The sequence below is a fragment of the Antrostomus carolinensis genome, unplaced genomic scaffold, assembly GCF_000700745.2.
Source record: "Antrostomus carolinensis isolate BGI_N321 unplaced genomic scaffold, ASM70074v2 scaffold19689, whole genome shotgun sequence".
Classification (NCBI taxonomy): Eukaryota; Metazoa; Chordata; class Aves; order Caprimulgiformes; family Caprimulgidae; genus Antrostomus; species Antrostomus carolinensis.
In genome coordinates, this window is record NW_010336653.1 from 9,906 (window position 1) to 32,653 (window position 22,748).

The 22,748-nt window shown below is 38.9% G+C and overlaps 1 protein-coding gene across 1 annotated transcript; it reads left to right on the forward strand.

Annotated features, from left to right (window-relative positions):
- Positions 1–21,807, forward strand: C7 (complement C7). The gene is made up of 18 exons (XM_010174946.1): positions 1–145; positions 439–494; positions 1,204–1,279; positions 2,233–2,374; positions 3,069–3,210; positions 4,053–4,191; positions 4,818–4,952; positions 6,133–6,376; positions 7,036–7,149; positions 7,491–7,657; positions 8,675–8,903; positions 9,481–9,652; positions 10,021–10,108; positions 11,353–11,485; positions 12,510–12,701; positions 14,459–14,555; positions 19,466–19,650; positions 21,582–21,807. Exons 1-18 carry the CDS (start codon positions 122–124, stop codon positions 21,767–21,769), a joined length of 2,523 nt encoding a protein of 840 aa, XP_010173248.1. The 5' UTR covers positions 1–121; the 3' UTR covers positions 21,770–21,807.
- The last annotated feature ends 941 nt before the right edge of the window (positions 21,808–22,748 follow it).

Consider the following 22,748-nt stretch of genomic DNA (forward strand, 5'->3'; position numbering starts at 1 on the left):
GGGAAAGAAAAGCAGAATAGCAGAGCAGAGTGAGAAGAGACATACAGTAGCAGACAGACTGACTGACTCCTTTGGCTGCTGAATTGAGTGAAGTGCATTTTCCCTGGTAATTGCTGGACATATGAGTATTTCATCTAACATGCAGGTAAAACAATTGCTTGCTTAATTTGTATTGATGAAGTGAATATGGCAAGTGCAATGAAATATTAATTTATATGGAGAAATACTTAGCTGAAAATGTAATTGTGCAGGATTGCAAGAAAGAAGAAAACTAAAGAATAATATCTTGCACAACAGGCTGAGGAAAATCAGTGTGGTGCTCTCTTTTATTTCTTAAACTGACTAGTGTAAAGATTGCAGAAAGTTTGAACAGCTGCATGAGCTAATGGAAAAAGCAGAAAAGCGAAGTAAGATTGCTTTTGTTCCTTTTTTTTTCAGGTGCTGGGGATTTTTCTGTTGCTGGAATTTTCAGGCTTCATTTCTGTTTTTTCCAGGTGAATATTTCTTTAGTAAATTACTTGCTGAGGGCTAGGCATATATGGTTTAACAGACAACTTCTGATGCATGACATGGGGCAGGACTTAAAGAGGTCTTCAGATGTATTTCCTGGGAAATGAGACACTGTTTGGTGTCAGCGCTGTCCCTGCCCTCAGTGGTGACAAGAGTGAGGCATTACAGTGTCTCTTACTTCTGTGTGGAGGAGTCAGCCACCCTTCAGGAAAAGCGCACGCAGCAGTGAAGTGAGCCATAGCGGGGCAGGAGGGATTCCCAGTGCTTCCCATTGGCAAACTGGCTCTTTGAGAGCTGGGGCAGGAAGGTCTGCTGCATGCCATGGCACACACAGCTCCCTGCCAATCTCCCAGTATGGTCTGACTTCTCCATGCTTTGCACTGTGAACCTGGTCTTTGAAGCTTGTATTATGGTTGCACAAAGTCCTTGCTGACCTTCAGGCTAGGTGAAGGTATCTAGTTTCTTCTTTTCAGTGACCAGAAAGCCCAAGCTGGTACTGATTTCATTCTTACACATGAAAAGCAAATCCAAGTAGTTTTAGAGGGAGCCTGATCATACCCCTAATTACGATTGAAGGCCTGCTTTGCTGTTTAGGAAAGTTTTGCACTAATGCTTATGGCTGGAAATCCCTGATGATTTTCCTCTCTCTCTTTTTTTTTTTTTTTTTAAATGCAAAAAATAATACTGGAGCAGGCCTTCCCCTCCAGTCCATTGCCAATGGAATTCTTTTGGCCCTTGGTCCGAGTGTGATGGCTGTACTCAAAAACAGGTATAAACAGACACATCCTTTCTGTTCTCATGACTTCATAAGCGTTGTGATAAAAACTGGGACAGCATATGCTTTTTTCCCAGTAATTAAGGAGCCACTGTATCTTTAAAATTCCAAATCTAGTGTCAGACAAAAGCCCCAGCAGAACAAGAAGGTTAAAAAACAAAAGACTCAGAAGGGAAATCTTCTAGTCTGTCCCCAATATGTTCCCTTTCAAAGCTATGATATTCATGTTGCAAAATACTTTGTGCACTTTTTTCCATGATAGTTACAAAAAGCTCAACTGGACTGTTTAGTAAATATAGACATTCCTCTGCTGATGCTGGTTTGTACCAATTCTGTTGGTTTTTCATTAGTGGAGTCACATCTCAAGGAAAGACAATTTGGTTGCAAAGTATTATCCTCAATTAAAACAAATTGATTACTTTTACACTCTATCAATGTGCAAGACACTTGCTTTTGATTTTCCTTCCCATTTATTTTGATGTTGGATCAATTTAAGAGGGATTAGTCAAAAATAAAGATGCATCATGAAACAGTACTTATTCTTTTTAGAAGCAAAAAGTAGCCCACTTGATGTCAGATTTTATCATCTTCCTTAATTGCATTGTTTACTTTGAAGAACTTTAGCAAATTCATGTAAAGCATGATTTGCCCTATTAAAAATGTAAAACAAAACTGAAATTTGTCATCAGCTTTCTCTTGGTTTCAGTTATATATTAGATTTTTGAAGAAATCAGCCAAGCTTATGCATCAGGATAAAGACCTTATCAATAAGATAGTTGCCTTTCTGTTAACTTGAGGCTTTGTTACCATATTGTGGTAATACCAAGTGTCGTTCTCAGAAAAAATAGTGAATGTTCAGCAGTAGAATGGTAGCATTGTCTTGACAGTAGTAAAGTGTTCCTGCTTTGCATCTGGATTTTTTAAGATCTCCCTTGTTTTGCATTCAGATTCGGAGACGGACAGTAGCAGTTTATGGCCAGTATGGAGGAAATCCTTGCTCTGGGGATGCCTTTGAAACAAGACCGTGCACCCCCACAAGGGGATGCCCAACAGAGGATGGCTGTGGTGATCGGTTCAGGTGTTTCTCAGGTACCATCCAAGATATTTTTCACCATTTGCTGGTCATAAAGTTAAGAAAGTAACCTTGTTATCTATGAACTTTAGTAAATGAGCAATGGCTTTGCAGAACCCTTGACCTACAGGCAAATGTCTTTGAGGAGTACGTTTTCTTTTTTCCAGCCTTGACTATGCATGTTTTTAATTTCTGTTAATTTTCTGTTTGGATATAGCCTGTTCTAGACTATATCCAAACATCTTGGAAATTACCTTGGTTGTGGAAACTGATGTTCCCTAAAACAGTCCTTGTATCCAAGCAGCTTCCATTACCTTCACAAAAAAACCCACATTATCTCAGTAGGTAGACATTTATCACAGAGCAACATGGTAAACATGTTTTGGTGCTACCAGAGTGATAATCACAGTTAGTCACAAGTGATAGAGTCAAAGGATGAAAGCTCAGGAAATAAATCTAGAAGTCAACTGGTTTAGTTATATATCATAAGCCTTGAATGCCTGCCATTTCCTTAAGTGTACTCTACACTATTTCTTTACGTCTACATTTACTACTGTTTCACAAGCCCTCCTGGGCACAGGCTGTTCATCATGGGAGTGAACAAGCTGATTAATGTATCAGATAAGTGGGACTTTTGCTTTAATTTTATGCAATTCCTTTTTAAATGAACAAACGATTCTCTTTTCCCTGTGCATTTTTGTTCTGATTTAGGTCAGTGCATTAGTAGATTTCTTGTGTGCAATGGAGATCAGGATTGTGAGGAAGATGGTGCAGATGAAGATCGATGTGAAGAGAAGAAGACAGTATGTGATATCGATAAAACACCTCCAAATTCGGAACTTACAGGAGCAGGGTAATGTTCTGTGATGGGCTCTGTAGTACTGGTACCAAATGCTTTTATATTTTTGTTTTATTTACAAGCTCTGGCTGTAGCAATAGACTTCCTGGACCTATGGTAAAACCTCCTATATGTAAAAGTGTTCAGTACAACTCTCTTCATCATGCCTGTGGCTCCATGCAGCCAGAAGGTACAAGCCCTTTGACCTGAAGCACAAAATAAAGCTTTTTATCTTTCATTCCGGCTATTGAAAAACATCTTTTAAGATATGAAATTAAATGCCAACCAATAACACATGATCACCAGCATGGAAAAAAAATAAGCCAGCAATGCTCATTTTTTTTGTTCATTGCTGTTGCATTTAGTACTGTGGATACATATGGATTTCTGTTTATACATCCTATATATACTAGCTGCAACCTAGTAAAATAATTACCTTAAGTTTATTTTGTCTAGTTGTAACACTTGGTATGCAATATAATTCAGCTATAATGTAAAAAACATTTTTGAATGCATGCCTTGTTGTTTCTGTGTTGCATTAATTGCTGGAACAACAAAACTTGACAAAATCAGTTGTGATAAATATGAATGTCTTAATGTTAAGAGATGTTGATATATGTTAATTTTTGTTGACAAATCAAGAGCAATACTGCATTCCATATTGTAACATGCTGTGCACACTGCAGTTCTGCAGGTATAGAAGCCTGTCACTCGATATGCCATTTTCTTGGGTAAATCAGTTTATGATCTTAATCTGCAGATACAGCATTTAGTTATAATGGCTCTAATTTTTGCCTCTTGTAAAATAATTTGCTACCTCTCTGTCTTAACAATCTTTCATGTTTTTCTTCTCATAGCTTTGATGCCATTACTAGTGAGAGTAAGGGGAGAGTCATTCATACAAAAAGCTTTGGAGGACAATGCAGAAAGGTCTTCAGTGGTGATGGGAGAGAATACTACAGGCTGAGTGAAAGTGTTCTTGCTTATACTTTCCAGGTATGTTTCCATTAAGCACAGCTTTATATTTAGAGTCATGATTAAAACTGGGAAAATGATGCAAAACTTGTAGGGTGTTTTGGCAGGTAGGTTACCCTAAATGCAGCTGAATGACACCTATTCCATCTCTGCAGTCACTTATTATTACAAAATACAAACTGTGTATATCTTGCTAAAATGAAATTTAAAAAATTGTAATTCCTTGAATGTGATTTCTAATTTTCTCACAGTTAGACTGGATGTAAAGCCATCTCCTTAGCATAAGTAGGGGCCTGAATCACCATACAAAATGTGGTATGCACAAGGCTTTGGGGTGCTTTGTGGAGATCTTCCAGAGAAATGCTTAGTTTGAAGTCACTGTCTCAGAGATTTATTTTGTCTCATGTTTATCAAAAGCATGCCAAGTAACCCTTTATGTACTTTACTTAATAGTATAAATATAAGAATATGTATATATGTAATGCTTTTCCAATAGTGTTCAGTACTTTTAATGAAATCTGAAATGGATTCAGCCTGAAAAACACACTGGATTTTTTGGCATCCAGAAGGACTTTCTCTACTCTATAAGTTATTTCTAACATCCTTCATTAAGCTCTTTAAACAGAATTCTATCTTTCATCTTCAAGGTCAAAATTCAAAATTATTTCAGTTACGAGTTTTTCAACAGCAGCTGGTCTTATATGAAACACACAGAGAGGTATGAAAAATCAAACAGTGGACACAGTCATTCACAGAATAAAATTCTGCAACACAGTCAAAAGGTATGTATAATTAATCACTGTGGCTTACTATTTTGCATAAACATTTTCATCCTTTTTCATGTGCTTTTGTAATGAGATGCAAATATTTATTTTATCCAGATATTTTTGGCACGAAGTATGTGACAGAAAAAATCCCATAAAACCTTTGCAAAGAGATCACTGGTTTGGTTATCAATTAAGAAGGGTTAGCTGCTGGTTTTGCTTTCTCCATTTTACATCTTCATTAGTAATTTATTTATTTACTAGCTGTTTTCCTCCCAATTTGAGGAAGAAAAACATTGGCTTCTTCCTATAATTGACTAATTTTTTCCATTTTCTTCTAATGATTTACTGCCTTTTTTTTTTCCTATTACCTCTGTCAATATCTTTGAGAGAAAAAATTGAAATAATTCTGTGATTAAAGTTAATTTATTTTATAATATATTTTCCACTAGTAGATCTCCATTAAGAGAGAGATCTGGTGTCTAAAACACCCAGGAGGTCACAGTGTTTATGCTTTTGACTTATTTAAAAAGTCACACTAGATAAATAGTTCGAGAGTAGCTCTCAGTTATGAAGTATAACCTCTATCTTATAGCAAATAAAACCAAGTAACAAGTTTACACATTTTACAGCCCCCAAACTGACAGAGGAGAAGCATATTTTACCACACTACAATTACATATTTTGAGACTTAGCAGAACAAACTTCTAAAGCAACTTTGAGAGGCTGAGGTGAATAATATTGTTAGGCATATAGGATTTTATAATTCAGCAGCTTTGTCAAAATGGCTAGAGCCCTTTACAAAGAACGGCACCTCTAGACAAAACAGTGTGCAAAGACCTCTCAGTGCCCCTGATTTGCTTTCAGACAAGGCCTGTTAACCTGCTCCTGACAGGCTGCTGGTGTTGGAAACCACCATTGGCTTTCAAGAGTGATATTTTCCTTTCTTATTTGTTCTTATGCTAGCTTTCACCTACACAGGAAGAAAAGAAAGATGTTGTGGCAATTATAAATAAAGGTCAAAAAAATATTTCCTAACTTTGGGGTATTCTTTTTGCATTCACCAAGTGGCTTAGAAATATCTAGCAGCTGTGTAAAGCTGTTGTTTAGTAGCCAATATAACATGCATGTTACCTAGCTAGTAGGAACCACCCTGATAGCACCATGAAGCATGACTGACATCTTTTCCTTCTCCCAGAGCAAGCAGCTGATGGTCGTTGAGAACAGTGTGGAAGTTGCTCAGTTTATTAACAACCACCCAGACTTTCTTACTCTTGCGGAGCCTTTCTGGAAGGAACTGGCCAACCTTCCAGTCATCTATGAGTACAATGTCTACCGAAGACTAATTGAACATTTTGGGACTCATTTCTTACACTCTGGATCTCTAGGAGGACACTACAAAGTTATTTTTTATATGGATACTGACAAAATGAAAGCAGAAGGTAGTGTACTAGAGTATTTGTTACAAGAAACAAAGTGAATAAACAAGAATAAAAAATTATTTGCATGTTCTCCCTGCTAATATCTAAAATCCAGTAAGAGACTTCTACTAATCAACACATTCTCTTCATGGGAAAAAAAAAAAAAAAAAAAGGTGATTATAAAAAGTGCTCAAACCACAGTATTTAGTTCTAGATCCACATCTGTTACCTGCAGTGCTCTGAGTAGCAAAGACTTGATAGGTGGTTCAGGATCTCATCAGGCTAAACTTGAATTCTAGTGCCAATCTAAATCTCAAATAATGTTAAAGCTTAAAATTTACTTGGAGATGAAGGTTGAGTAAAACTGTGTAAAGCAGAATAAATTACAAACAGAACAAACATCATAGTGATATGTAGGATGACACACAGTGTAGAGCAGTGCCATAGAATTAGGGGCTGCTGAAAAAGAGATTAAAGAAACAATAAACTTTTCTAAGATACATCTTTCAGGCTCCATCCATAGGCTTTAGCAATGTGTGGACCATCCCACGTGACGTGCTAATTAGTTGCCCTATAATTTAGGCATAATATTTCATGATATCTCAAGTCAATGGGAAACTCATAAATTAATTCAACACATTTTCTGTGCACAGTATTGTTAATGGATGGATTATCTGCAGGTATGAGCATAACAGACATGTACGAGTGCACCACATCAGGCTGGAATGCATTCATTGTGAAAAAGAAGAAAGTAAAGTGCTCCAAACTCGATGAACTGCTACAGACTTCTTCAGGTAAGTGTTCAACAGTGACTTGTACAGTTGTCATGTCTCCATCTTTTGTCTCCTCCTAAACAGCTGTCAAAACGAGGAGCAGGTGTTGACAGCTTTGTTGAACTCTATCTTAACATGCTGAACCCAGACACCAAGTGCCTGGTTTAAAAGGCTCTCCAACACTTAACAATCAGCTAATGCTTTCCAAGTAACTAGTACTTTTCTGGACACCCTAAGTCCAGATCTACACCAATATGTCCTTTCACTACTTGCTGGCAAAGTTTTTGCATGTATTGGTTTTGTTTCCATCTGTATATATAGCAATGCTGGCATTTTATGTATTTCCCATCTTGAATCTACAGGAAGCAGTGGTAATAAGATTAAAGGAGAACCCTACATAGAAGGAGGAAGCCCAGGTGCCGTTGCTGGTCTTAGTTATCTAGAGCTGGATAATCCTGCTGGGAACAGTCAGAGGTACTCCTCTTGGGCCAGATCAGTGACAGACTATCCCAGCGTAATTAAACAAAAGGTAAGACTATTTTCCTGAAACAGGAATGAATGTACGGATCACATCAAGGGGAGAAACAATTAAGCTACAGCTGGTGATTAATCAGGCTGTCATCTACAATCATTTTGTTTTCAGTTCCCTTTATAAAAAAGAAAATAAAAGTTCACAGAAGAAAAATGCCATGAACCTAATATGATCAGCTGCATCACGAATCTAAGTCATTTGGCAGATCAATACCTACAATCTTACCAGCCTTCAGTGACTTAAGTGGAGTTCTCCTTTAAAATAGAGGGTTACCCTAGCATTGGAGAAATCCCAGATTTGAGAAAGCCCCTTTCCTGAAATACATATTGGCAAGTCTGTGTGGCTTCCACTCATCTTACCAACTTCTGTGCATCCCTTTTATCCCTCCTCCTTCTCTCTGCATCCAGAAGTTTAGCATAGCTGGAGATTCTAGAAGCTGGACACTTCAAAGTCAGACATAGCCATATTCACTGCTGCCTTGTCTTAGTCCCTTTCAGGAGCTGTCCACATACTGAAGAATGGTATAAACCCAAAAGATTTCTGTCAAGATTTAAGTTAAATATAAAAGCACAGAATATAATAAAATAGGCAATAGAATGCAAAATGTTTTCTCTTATTATTACCTTCACTACTCAATGAAATACCATAATGGCTTGTTTAAACATCCAGGTTTTTAGACTGGGAATAGCTGAGTGAGAATTCAGGTTCCTGTACACTGGTGGTCTATGTTACACTTTTGTTGCAACTGTAATCTCATAGCTCAAATATGTTTAAACATGACTAATCTACCAGTAGCTTTAAAGGATGTTGTTAAGCAGAGCTGACTTTTCAGAAAAAAGCTAATACTAAATACTAACATAAGATTTTAGCTAGCTAGCTAGCAAATTAGAGCATCTGTCAACTCCTGTGTGCAGGAGCATGCATCACAAATTATTTTATGTGACAAAATATGTTTATAAACTCTTATATCCCAATTCTAACTATTTATTATAAATGTTTCTCTACTGTGTGTAGCTAACACCATTATATGAGCTGGTAAAGGAAGTGCCCTGCTCATCAGTCAAAAAGCATTACCTAAAACAAGCCATTGAAGAATATATGGCTGAAAATGATCCCTGCAAATGTCAGCCTTGCCAGAATGGTGGCGAAGCAGCCGTGGAAGGAACTGAGTGTGTGTGTTACTGCAAGCCTTACACCTTTGGAGCAGCTTGTGAGCTGGGGACTCTTGTGCAAGATCAGCCAGGTCAGCACTCTTTAAACTGAAAGTTTAGAAGTGGCAAAGTGTGTTCTCCTACTTCCAGCGTCTATTTGTCCCACTGCACAACGTGAATGGGTAGCTGATGTGCAGTGACTGCTTGGGTCCAGTATTGCTACAGACATTCAGCACAGAGAGGGTCATACTGAGTCTTTGCTTAGTATGTCCAAACAGTACTTAACAAAGAATTATTATTATTATTATTATTGTTGTTGTTGTTGTTGTTAAATGCAGTGGACAATACTAACCACTCAAAATGTAATCTATAAATAAGTGTATATACTAAGTGAATGAGTATGAATAACTTCAAAAATTTTTGCTTTTTCATTTTGTAATTAGTTTTAGCTGAGAGCTATTTTTATATTCTCTCAATTCTAACAACATACAGACTCCATGGAATTGTATCTATGTAAAGGTCAGGTTTGGGAAAGGTGAAGGATTAGATCATTGCAACCTAGAATTCTCTGTAAAAGCACAGTTTGGACCATCACTAGCTTTGAACAGCCTAAGCCTTTAAACAACCTATAGAGTGGTTTAACATGAAATATTCCCAAATGTTGTATAGGTGTTGTTGATGGACACTGGAGCTGCTGGTCTTCCTGGAGTCCTTGTTCAGGAGGACGGAAATCAAGGAGTCGAACCTGCAACAACCCCTCCCCACGTGGTGGTGGGAAGGCCTGTATAGGAGAGCAGCGTGAAAACAGACCATGTGAGGATGAAGAGTTGCAGCATTTTCGGTAAGCAGAGAAAAAACATTTGGAGCATGACTATGGGAAGATTTAAGAATTTATTTCAGAAGGGTGCATTAGCTGTTGAATTCAGGGAGAAGGTAATTTACGGAGCTTTCATATTTAAGTTGAAACAAAATGAAATTCAGAAGCTGTGAATCTGATACAAGGTAATACTAGAAAATGGTGTAAAAACCAGTAAACTTGACACTATTCTATTTAGCATTCTCTCAGTCTGGCAGTGCCTTATTTAAGTATAATTGTGATGTAAATAGGATACATAATAGTCTTGAAAATAGGCTTCATTGAGAAGTGTAGAATTTTGAACGGAAGGGAGACTGAATTCAAACTAAACAGCACTTCTATTTGCTTCATAGCTTGATTGAACCACACTGTTTTGATTTATCCATAACTCCTACAGAATTCTGTTCACCTCCTCCTCTCTTGGAAAATGGATTTGTTCAAGTAAGTTATTTCTAGTACTCTATTATCTGTCCTACCCCTACCTGCAGTGTCTCTGTTACAGTTAATGCAGATATTCACTTGCAAATTTGTATTTATCTCTGTAAGTTTAGTATCAGAGATCCTATACAGCAGCTCTCTCAGCATTTCTCCCTAGCTGAAGTTTACATAACATTAGCCCAGACTTCTTACTAAAAATAAAAAAACACCAAAAAAGCCCCAACCCCTGAAACCAGAACAAATCTTTGCTTTTCAGGACCATGGTACCTACAGAGAAAAGTAATCTACTTGTCCTTTACCCTGTACACATATTAAAAAATTTCTGTGCTGCTTGAATTACATATTACAACACAGGGAAGTAGAGAAAAACAGCACAGAAAGTAAACTGTCCAAGGTCATCCAGCAAGTCTATAACAAAATTATAAGCAGAATTTAGGAATCTTCACCCTACACTCTGTAGTTCACTATTGCACTTCCCTGTTGCCTTGTGAAACTGTGATCTGGCAAGGTATTTTGCTGACTGTAACTTGGCCCTATTTAACAAGGGAAACTAAATTCCACCCTTGGAGGAATGGATTATGCCTTCTCTATGTTACAAGGCTGTCTAGAGTCTTTTTGCTCAATAAATAGATAAAAGGATTAGTTCAAAATCCATTAGTTGTCTCTGCACAACTGCAACCTCAGGCAAGATCCAAAGGTGGTACTCCCTCTTTTGCCAGTGGTTTTTGTTTGGTTGGTTTTGTTTTGTTTTGTACTCACTACTTGTCTCCCATATTGATATTTTTGGTTCACACACTAAAGGTAAAACACTGCAATCTGTAGAGCAGTCTCAATTTTTCATAAGATCCCTCCTTAGAACAGAGTGGAATAAGAAATGAGAAAAGACTCATGCCCTCAAGCCCAGCTCTTCTGAGTGACCATATCTCATTAGTCTTTAGCAAGCTGATAACTTGTCATCCTGAGAGTTAGCAGAGACATACATTCTCCTCTGATGCACCCTAACCCTCTCTTTGCTAAGATAGCCTGAATATTTAATATTCTACCAACTTATTTGCTTCATTGTCTTCATTTTGATCACATTTACTGACTACTGATAATCAGAATTGCAGTATTCCAGACACTGTCATCAGTGACGCTTATACTTCTCACTGTCCTCAGGCACTGCATCCCAGAATTAAAGGGAGTTCAGTGCTGCTGGTGGTTCTTAGATTGTATATCCAAAATTTCAGCTGTTTCTTTTGTTTCAGAATGCTGAAAACTCATATCCTGTTGGGAAAAGCATTGTTTATGCTTGCAGACATGGATATTCTCTTGTTGGTGATCCTGTTGCTAAGTGTGGCAGTCATTTACAGTGGCAAGTTGGAGACAGATTTTGCCAAGGTGTGTCTGACTGATTCTTGTTTTGAAATACAACTCCATTTGTGAATTCCAGTTAATTATCTCTGAATACCTGCAACAGGGGAAAAATGTTGACATCTCTCTGTCAACAACGGGGGGGAAAATACACACCTGCATTTGCCAGTTCCCTAGACATAATCAGATCTGAAATGACTTTTATTTTCAATCCAGATACTGTAATACTGAAATACTGAAATAGAAACATGCCCATAAAGTCTGGTTTTATAGAAGGCTGGAAGTGAGGGAGGCTAAATTCCAGTCCAGGAATTGCTTCCTGTGGAAATAAACTTAATTCAGTCCTGTGGGTATATCCAAGAACTATGGGCATGAGTCTCTGTCGAAAGCAAACTGAGGAAAAAGTCCAGTGAGCAGCACTGGGCAACCATGAAGTTCTCAAATAACCGCCTTGTCATAAGAACACAACTCCAACAATCACTTTACATTTTGTCTGATCTCTCCACTTCACTCTTTTCATCTAACCCCATCAGTAACTATTTTGATTTATTTTTTTCCCCTTCACATTTTATTTGGGAGTCAACTCTAGATGTTATCAGATAAACTTGGGAATTTTCAGACCTGTAGTTCAATACCGTTCTTTCCTCCTTCCAAACAGGACTGACTGCCCACAAATGCTAGTCCACACTGTTTAAATGCCATCTCTTTGTGTACCAGTACATAGTCTCCCAGGGTCCTCTATGTATGACCTCTCTACTAGAATGTTACTTTCTAGTATGAACCCTAAACAGAAGCACCGTCCTAACAACAGAGAAGTCCTGTCCAAGCTGGACCTGCAGGCAGTAGGAGCAGGTATTGTCACTCTGTCCTTGCATGTCTGGCTGATCAGATGAGTCAATATCCTGTGCTAACATGATTGATAAGTTTCTACAGGAAAATCAGCTAATATTACCATTCCATTTCTTAAGGAATTTAAGAGAAGATAATACCTGTGACTGCTTTCTGCAGTCCACTGATTCACTGTGCCTATCTCAAATGCTTCAATCCTTAGAAACAGCTTGCCTCCTACCCATCTTGGAGGGGGGTTTGCAAGGAGAGCCATGGAAACCTATGTACGAGATCGGTGAGAGAATAACTCTGTCCTGTCCAGACGGCATGCACTTAGAAGGGGCACACTCCCTTTTGTGTGAGCCCAGTCTCAAGTGGTCTCCTGACATGAGGACTATTCAGTGCAAGAGACCAGGTAAGCCATTGCAGTCCTCCAAATTAAATGGAGGAGTTTCTTTCCTGGACAGACTTTGGCTGATGTAGATAGGATATAGACAGAGCTATAGCTGATGTAGTGGTAGAGAAACCATCACCAGCAGGAAGCACAGAAAATGTGAGTGTGTGTTTTCTGTGGGCTGATCAAACAAGATGCTTGAAGACATTTCTTCTGAGGTTTCCTTATGGCTTTTTGCTTCCCACTTCCCTATTGCTATCAAGTATTGTCACTAACAATATTTTAAGAGATTGCCTGGGATGTATGCTGCCAATTCTGCCACCCAAGTATACTTCACTTTCTACCCATGTTGTGTAAGATGACCACCATGTGAGCTGCATCTTAGAGATCCAGTTTTTCTATCTGGAAGCTGTTCAGCATGCCACAGCCTCTCATGGCAGAGAGGGACAGAGTTGGATGACTCCTTTTGCTCCTCTGACAGTCACACAGCTGATAGGGAGTAGGTCTCCAGGAACTGTAAGCAAAGGGGAAATGCTTCTTCAAGTAAATGGTAACAGCTGTTTAAGCTCTGGGTTGATACTGGCAGGCACTGGCAGAGAGGGAAACAGGCTATAGCATATAGCAGCTCTAAGTCATCTTTTACAGCTGCGGAAAGTGGACAAGGCTTTCTCTTCTGCACTTCTATGATGCCAGTCAGTGACATGCAGATACCCAAGCAGCTTGCTCTTCAGGCCAGTCACATCCTCACCTGAGGTCCCAAATGTATTTAGTCAGCAATAGTGTCATTAACAGTCAACTATGCAACCAGCAGCCTCAGAGGTAGAGACAATGCAGTGATTTTTGGTGGTAATTTCCCCTCCAAAGGAAGAGAGGATTATGCCTACTGTCTGTACTGCAACACACTGGAAAACATTTTTTCCCCTTGTCTGGCAATTTCTGCCTGCCTATTTTGCTCAGCCAGTCTTAATCCACAAGGGACATTAAAAAAAAAAAAAAAAAAAAAAAAGCAATGATGTTCAGAAGTATTAAAATTTCATGTTAAAGTAAGAAACTACAGACACCTAATCTAAGAAACAAATCAGGATAAAGCTTTCTCAGAAAGTGTGTCTGTATGGATTTAGCAAAGGCTTGCCATCACTTGATAAAGAAATCTCCAGAGGAATGTTTAGCAAAGGCCTATTTCATTTTCAGCCTTGGAATACAAGTCAGCATTCAAAGAACAGTACGTGTGCAATCATGAAAATTCCTCAAGAGTCACTATTGCTTTTATTTTTAAAGTTAGTGCAGACTGAGGACTAATGATGGAACTTGCAGTTTTCATTACCATCAACGTATACTCAGGTTCACATTTCTACATAGGACTTTAGAGCCTTAGGTTTTCTAGTGACAATAGTGAAGCCAATAACTCTGAAACCTAATGATAAAGCTGTTGCCAGCCATGATTCAGCACTGCTAAGTTTAGCAGAAACAAACAGCTGCTGCAGAAATGAAACGAATGTTTAAGCTTGAACATAGGACCTATCTTTTTCCATCTGACCCATGACCAATGGATAAACTACTGAACAGTAACTTTGCAAAGTGTATTATATATTTTTAATATTGTTGATTGCTTCCATGCAGTAGATACTTTTATTGAACATTCAGGATGTGACTTTACGACATGGCTGTATAATTCAGTGCCTTTTCAGCACAACTGTTGGGATAATTTCAGAGTAGATCTTTAAAAGCCCTGTTTTTTTCTGACCATTAACAGTGTTGTTGGTGTTCTTCTACTTCAGTGCCCAGTGTGAAACCAGAAGTGACAGAGCCCAAATGTCAGCCATGGGAGAAAGTGCATCAGTCACAATGTGTGTGCAAAATGCCCTATGAATGTGGGTAAGTTCAGGCTGAATTTGGCAATGGCTTTCTCACTTTATGCAAGACCAATTAAATTTCTTAAGTCTTCAGTCCATGACAGATGAGAAAGCTTTACTCCTATGAAAAAGAGGCATTGTATTTTGTTTGCTTTACAGCTCAATCAACGTCCTGTTCATCACTTACCTGCCTTGTCAGAGCTGTCAGTGAGTTTTAGCAGTGATGGAATTTGGTTGGATGACAGAAGGTGAAGGGATAATTTCAGCTCTACTTGATCTGTGAAACAGATGGAAAAGAAAAAGATATTTTGAAGATTTAGAAGACTGAGAAAAAGTTAGAACAGAGGCCCTTGGGACATAAACCATCAAAGCAGTGAGCTAGTGAAATAGAGCAGATTTCTTTTCCCTGCTGAGAGGCCGGAGAATTATGAAAGGCACAATAATCTGATATCTCATTTACACAGCAGTTCACACAAACCAGTCACATCACCTTTCCCGAGTTCATAACTTGCAGACCAGAGTTTATTGTTTCTTATTTGATCTAAGCCTATATTCTGTAATAAGCAATGCAGGAGAAATGTAAGGAAATTAGTAACTCTCTCAGTTCTTTGCTAAACATGGAGATAACAGAACCAAATCAGAGGAGTAACAAGAAGACACCTGAGACCACTTGGCGCTGATGATCAAATGTGCCAAAATTTCTCCAACATCTGGGCTGGTTTTCATAGACTATGAAGTCTCCTATAACGTCATCATAGTGGGTGTGAGCTCTGAATATGAAGTCTGCCCAGGTTTATGCCACAGAAGGAGCTGAGCAGTTTGGAAACTCTAGGATAACATACCAAATTTGTTTTATCCTTGTGTAGTAGACAAGAAATTTTCAAGTTATTTTAAGGTAGAAGAACTTCTCAGTGGAGTAAGTGTACTTTCTGTCAGCCACATTGTCCAAGAATGCCTTGCATGGTGGCTCTGGTTCTAAGCCAAAATTAGCACACTTTGAACATTTGAAAATTAAAATTGGTGAGTTTAGTTCAGGTTTTTGTAGACCTACTGGATGCTTCTTTAGGATCTGAGGCCATTGTCTTGCATGCAAAGATAAGCGCCAGGTTTGTAAAAACTCTGCTAAGACTCTATTCCTGTCCTTAAACACCTAAATATTTTAAATACTCTAGTCCTACTTTTTTTGTTTCAATACTCATTAAAGTGAGGCAACAACCTTTTCTCTGGTTCATGGGTGTGTTGAGGTTAGTTACACAGAAGATGAGGGAAGTCCACAAAGCTAGAGAAAGCCTTGGACAGAGTCACAATAACCTTGGAAATTAAATTAATGACATTCAGATATGCATTCAGGCTTCAGTTATAATTCATCTACTACTTGCCTATTTCTATTTTTTATAATTATGTTCAGAATGGCAGGAAGATAGATAACAGTCATTTCTGTTACCTGATGCCATCTTCTCACTCTGTCTTGAAATAACACACCTAATAATAGAAGGATAAATCATGAGCTGTCAAAAGCAGACTAATCTGCCAGCCTGTTAAAGCAGCAGAAGTGAGGTGTGTAGGCAGACCTTGGTCGTTCCTCAGAGAGTAGAAGTAACTTGGCTTGCTTTGCTATGGCATTGACTTTCAGCAGCAGCCTCTGCTTGGAAGAGAGCTGGGAACAAGAGTTCACACAGGAATTCAGGAACACCATTGGTTTCAGACTCCTCCTATATCCTTTCAGTTTCCAAGAGGCTAGCAGCTGAGATTTCCCAGGTCAGCACAAGAACCCCTCAACAGGCTGGTGAGGGGTAATTTGTCCCTCATGACGTGGTGCCTTAGGCTACATCTGTCCTCACCAATTAGAGCCAGGGAATGATCCTGGGCTGCTAAATTGCTAAAGGAGTTCCAGGCAGAGCTTTGGCAAAGGCAAACTCCCAGATAATTCCCAGGCATAGCACCGGAGTTACTAGGCTCAGGGTCCCATCCTAACAGGCAGTCTGATGCAGTCCCCAACTTTTGGGGGCAAAGACACTGTAACAGTATGGACACCAGATATTCTGTGTGAATTGGCCCTAGTGCAAGGAAGGGGTCAGAGCACAGTTAGTGTGTTAATACAGATGAAACCTCACTCCAGTAGCTATAGACCATCTCCCCAATGAAACATAAGATTTCATGATTTTTAAATACTTCCCCCTCTTCCCCTCTCCCCCCGCTTATTTGCATAGCATCTAACTCCTAAGAGTTGTTGGCCTCTGTTATATTAAAACTTACGGTCTTGAATATAATTTTATGAAGTTAAAATAATTTCTAGCATGCTACATATTTTGCTTTTTAGTTTAACCAAAAATTGCCTGCCTCTCATTGTAGGTGTAAGGGAGAGAAGGTATTTGCTGACTTCTAATCTGCTATTTCATTTCTCACAATATGTGCTTTAGTAAAAGCTTGTTCTTACTCAAGCCTTTTTTTTTTCAGGTAAAAGGTATTGAAATTCTTGCATTCACTTTACACAAGGATTCTTCCTTGCCCCTAATAATTTTTGTTGCACTGCTGTGATGCTCCCAGCCCTGTAGTATCCTTTCTGAGCAAAGAGTGCAAAAACTATTAGTTTCTCTTATGAGTATAGGTTCTCCAACCTTTTTCTTATTCATCTGAACCTATTGATTTCTGATGGCTTTCTCCCAGCTGACCCAGCCATAGTAAACATGTGAAGCACTCTCAAGACAGCTTGATGTATTATACTGTAGCTAAAGATTGGTAACATGGACCAAGAGTTCCCTGGGTTCAGTCTTCAGCAGCTGGTTAAACCAGCTTCCCTCCCTTCTTTTGGGTGTTGCAGAAGTGGTACAAAGCAGAGAGATTAATGCACTTGTGTCTGAACTTCAACTTTTCAGCTAAATAAGGCTGTCTTGTATACAAGTTTTTGGCCTTAAAACTCAGATATTGATATTTATCTCTCAGGCAAATAAAGAAGGCCTCTAAACAATTTTAAACATAATAAAGATAGATTACATGCTTTCCCTGGATCACATTTTCTTATTCAAATTTAAGATGATATTTAAAGATGAAGTTTTTCTTATACATCTGTCTATAAAGACAATGTTCACATTATAAATCAGTGCGCCACTAACTCATAGGCTGTGCAGCCAGACAAGCAAAGAATATAACGCAGACAAATGCAGGGGCTTCCTTTATCAGCTGTTTGGTGTAGCACATCCATTGGGCTGTCCTCTTGTGCTTCAGAATAAGAGAGTCAACTTCATTCTTTACATTCACAAAAAAGCATTATGGGAAATTCAGGCAACAAACTTTACTAGAGATTTAGTGGCTGGTATTTTAACTAAGCACAGCAGTTTTAAGGGACCCATTGCAGTTGAGGATGCTAACTTAAGTAGGAGATATAATACAGTTAATAATATTTGAAGGCATTATTTGGTTCCAGGTAGATGTAGCAAAGCTTGCAAGCTTAGCTGATGGTCTCTGTGCCAAACTTTAAATATCTTAAAGGTGGTTTAAACTTTCTGTAATGCCAGCTCTTTTAAGAGGCTTCAAAATCATGTATCAAAAAACCTTCCCAAAGCTTGGAGCAGGCACTTTTCCTCAGTGGCTGGTTTATAGATCTGCCAAAAAACACTTCCTAATTCCAAGAAAAAGAAAAACTACCTTAACACTTAGCCAGCAGGTGAGCAAGATTTGAATTAGGACTTTCTTGCTAGACCTTCCCTCTTCCAAATTCTTCTCTGACAAGCCTCTTTCACAGGTATTGTTTCCTCCCCTTCAGGCAGCCTTATGAAGCTTATTAGGGCCATTTGCCCATTCTTTGCTGGCCTCTCCTCCTCACCAAACACCTATTTAGCTGAGGGTGACCTTCAGAACTGACCCATTAGATACTCAAAGTTACTGTGAGAGTGTTTGTGTGCTCAAAAGCAGGAGGTGTGCTGAAAATAAGCCTTTTAAGCAGTATTTCAAAGCTCTTCAGCCCCTGGGAGGGGTCTCTGCTCGCTCATACGCTGCACAGCACCTTACTTGTGGCTGTAAAGTGCATTGAGGAGAGCACAGACATGCCCTGCTCTGCAGAGGCACTGTTTTGTTCACTCCACACAGATGCCACTGACTGCACTGAAATAAAGTGGAGAAGCTTGAGGTTTTAGATTAAAATCCAGAAATAATGGAAGGGCTTTTTCCTCCCTTCCTACACTTACAGATTGAAACACAAATGATAACAATTTCCTGGAACTCTCCCCAAAGCACACACTGTTTAAGGTTGTCCAAGAATTCTTATTACCACTTTTACAAGCCAATTTTTGTGTATAATATCTGAATTTCAAGAAATAAACAAGCAAATTCCCTGAATAAATAGAGAAGATTTTTCATAAAATTTATGAGGACATGTATGAGTTATTTACACAAATATTTTTAGTCTCTGGTGTTGAATCATAACATTTTATTTAGTAAAAGCTGAGGCTTTTAAAAGACAGCAGAGAAAAGGTCTTTAACTATATTCCAACATCTTATAGTTAAAATATACATATAATATTTTAATATATGTACACATTAGTATATATCATTATATGTATATGAAATGTTTCCTGTGTGTGTACGTAGGTGCATGCATGTGTAATACCGTAGAGAATAATTGTTAACTGAACTTTTTTTTAACTGAAGTCTTGCTGTCACTGCTACTGAGGTCAATGGCACATACCCAGTAATATCCCTGTCCTTCAGAGGGGACAGGTCCTGGCTCTGCTGAGGTGCAGCATCCTGTGGAAGAGGAAGGAATCTGAGTTATTGACATGTCTACATCTCAAGTTCCCTTGCTGCACTCTTAGGATGTACTTCAATGAACAGGGAAATTGGAACTGGACCCTGGTTTTCCATTCCTTCAGCTCTTTTTAAGAGGCACTAAGATAAAGCACATTTAAATATCATGATCCCTGTTTTTGTTTTCAGTCCTTCCTTGGACACTTGTGCTATGGATCAAAGAACCAAGAGAAACACACCTTTAACTGTTTGTAAGATGCATGCCTTGGAATGCATGGGCAGAAAATATTCTCTTACGAATGCAGAAAACTGCAAAATACCTCAGGCAGATGAAATATCATGTGGATCATGTCGTCCGTGGGAAAAATGCAATGGTAAGAAATTCTTCACAATGGTAAGCAAAATTGTGTATATGACCAAAATTAAATCTTTATTCCCAGTTACACACTAGCTGTAGGTCTGTCCCAGTATGGTATCTCCAGACCCACCCAGAAGAACCAGGCACTGCTAAACTGGTTCAAATCATCATCAGCCTGGTGTTTGATGTCCATGACAGGACATCACAGGAAGCTCTAACTGTGGAAAATAAAACCTTGCAGGATATTGTAACAAAATGCACTATCTACAGGACAAGCTTATTCCTAGTCCCTGTTAAGTGGGTTATCTCTCGGTACCTTTTGGGTGAAACCCTTGCCTTTTCACTGCATCCACCTGTTTTAAATTCCTTAACACAGTAATTGTGGGCATCCCTACTGCCCACAGGAATAGCTAATCCTTTCCTGAAATTTGCCAATTTCAACCTCCCCAGCAGCATCCTTTGGCAAGGAATTTACTGTCTTATTCTATACTGTCTAGGAAAGCCACTTTTGTTTGTACTTCACTGCCTAAACCCAGTTTCTCATATTATCATCAAAGGTGAATGTCTGTTCCCTCAGAGGAAACAGTCACAGTCTTTTGCAATCTGTCTGCAGTGGAAGTTTTCAAATTCCCTGATCTAATTTCCCTGAGTGTCCTACACTACATTGCATTTAATGGAGGGTTGCCAGAAATAGGAAGATAAAGAAATAAATTAGGTTTTCAGAAGTGCCCCAGATAAAGGCACAGTTATTGTCATATTTTGAAAATAAAAAAGATTACTTGATAGGAGTTTGTATGTTTTGTTTAGCAGTTTTGAACAGACAGAAATAATAACAAAAAAAGATAATAAAAACTGATTTGTCGGAGCTTCAGCAGAGACAAACACAGACAAAAAACCAAACACACATGCAACACTAAAACAAAGACACAGTTATGAAATATAAATCTCAGATAGGACCTTTTTCTTACCCGATTATTTAGCTGTTGTCACTGATACAACTATGCACATTTATTTGTAATAGGTTGTTTGAACTTAATGAAACAGCCTGTATGTATATAAAGATACCAGTTGTAAGTGTCCTCACGATCAGTTTGTTACTGTCCAAGGACAGCTCTTTCATCTTACATGTTATCTGGATGCTGGAGCATTACATACACAAACTGATTCAAGCAGTTCAACATCAGAGAAATCTTTGAGATCGGTATCTCAGGATCCTTACGCAAGCTTATTCCACAGGGACAGTCAGCAGGGTGGAGGAAGCCCCAGCAGTGCACCACTTGATTCCACTTCTAGTTTTTCCACTGAATCTGAGTATCAGCTAATATTACATCTGGTTAGGAAAAGAATCATAAAATCATAGAATAGTTTGGTTGTAAGGGACCTGTAAAGTTCATCTAGTCCAACCCTCCTGCAATAAGCAGGGACACCTTCCACTAGACCAGGTTGCTCAGAGCCACATCCAACCTGATCTTGAATGTTTCCAGGGATGGGGCTTCTGCCATCTCTCTGGGCAACCTGGTCCAGTGTTTCAATGCCGTCATCATAAAAAATTTCTTCCTTCTATGTAGTCTGAATCTCCCTTATTTTAGTTTAAACCCATTACCCCTTTGTCCTATCACTGCAGGTCCTGCTAAAAAGTCTGTCCCCATCTTTCTTATAGGCCCCCTGTAAGTACTAAAAGGACACAATAAAGTCTCCCCAGAACCTTCTTTTCTGCAGGCTGAACAGCCCCAACTCTCTCAGCCTGTCCTCACAGGGAAGGTGCTCTAGCCCTCTGATCATTTTTGTGGCCTCCTCTGGACCTGCTCCAACAGGTCCATGTCTTTCTTGTACTGAACACCCTCCAGAAAATTGCTGTCAATCCTACAGTTTTGCTGGAAACATTGTGATTTGATTTTGTTGAGTCGTATGCCATCCTGAGTGCTTTTCCTCTGTGCTTTTGCTTAGCACAATCCAACAGCTGTGTTTGTGATGAAGACAGACCATGTGAGGAGGAAGGCATCCAGATCTGTGCTGAAGTGAGCGGCTCTGCTGCCCATCGGACCATGACTGAGTGCGAGGCTGGGCGGCTGAAATGCCGTGGGGAAACTGTCACCCTTGTCAGCATAAGGCCCTGTGACATACAGAGCAAATAAGATATGTTATGGTTCATTTTGCTTATTACCATGAGATATGTCAAAATGTGTCAACTCTTGGGCAGGATGTACTTTGAAACTTGTTCTACCAAATGCAAGCTCTGCTCTGAAGTCCACTGGAGCTGATGGAACTGTGTGCATTGGCTCTGGTTGGCTCTGAACCAGGGCCTGAGACTCCTCATTAAGCAGAACTGCACTCGCTGCTACCGCTTATGACAGGGCTCCTGCTTAGGCCTCGGACTTAGCACTGGCAAGTTTACTTCACCTTTCCATCAGAATTAAAAAATATTTCTGAAGTGCAATTGCCGAAGTAGCATTTATAGTGATGGATTACAGTGTCTGATGTTGTAAATACTTTTTTTCTTAAAGTCACACAAACATATGTATACACTAGATTAGATTTAGATTTTTAAAAAATAGGCTTTACAAAGTCAGAGGTGTGATTCTTCTCTTTTAGTAAAGTAGCTGCTTCTTACTGCGCTTTGCCCAGTTGAACAGAGTATGCACAGCATTGAACCTCTTAATGGCACTTTATTTTTTGAGCAAATTGTAATTTTTTGCAAACAGCTTATAGACAAAAACAAGAAGAAGAGGTAGAAGAAAAGCCAAATGAATTGAATCAGTTATTTGTTCTGTATTACTTGCTCAGGAGTAACATGTTTGGAGAGTAGCTGAATGTTTGCCCCTTGGTTACTCCCAACTCTCTTGTCCACAATTCTAGCCTTTTTCTTGGGGCAACTAGTCCAACACATGATTAGACCATGAGCTCACTGGGTAACAATAGCTTCCATAGCTGCTGGAGGCAAGAGAAAATCAACTGAAAATTTCCTGATAGATAGCAAAGAAATAATAGCGACTTGGTGATTCATGTCTTCAAACACAGAAATGTAGAAAACCAGCCAGGGCCTCAGGAAACATTGAGAATTCCTGCTTAAGAAACAGTTCAAAAAACCAATAAAGTTGCCTTACACTCATCTTG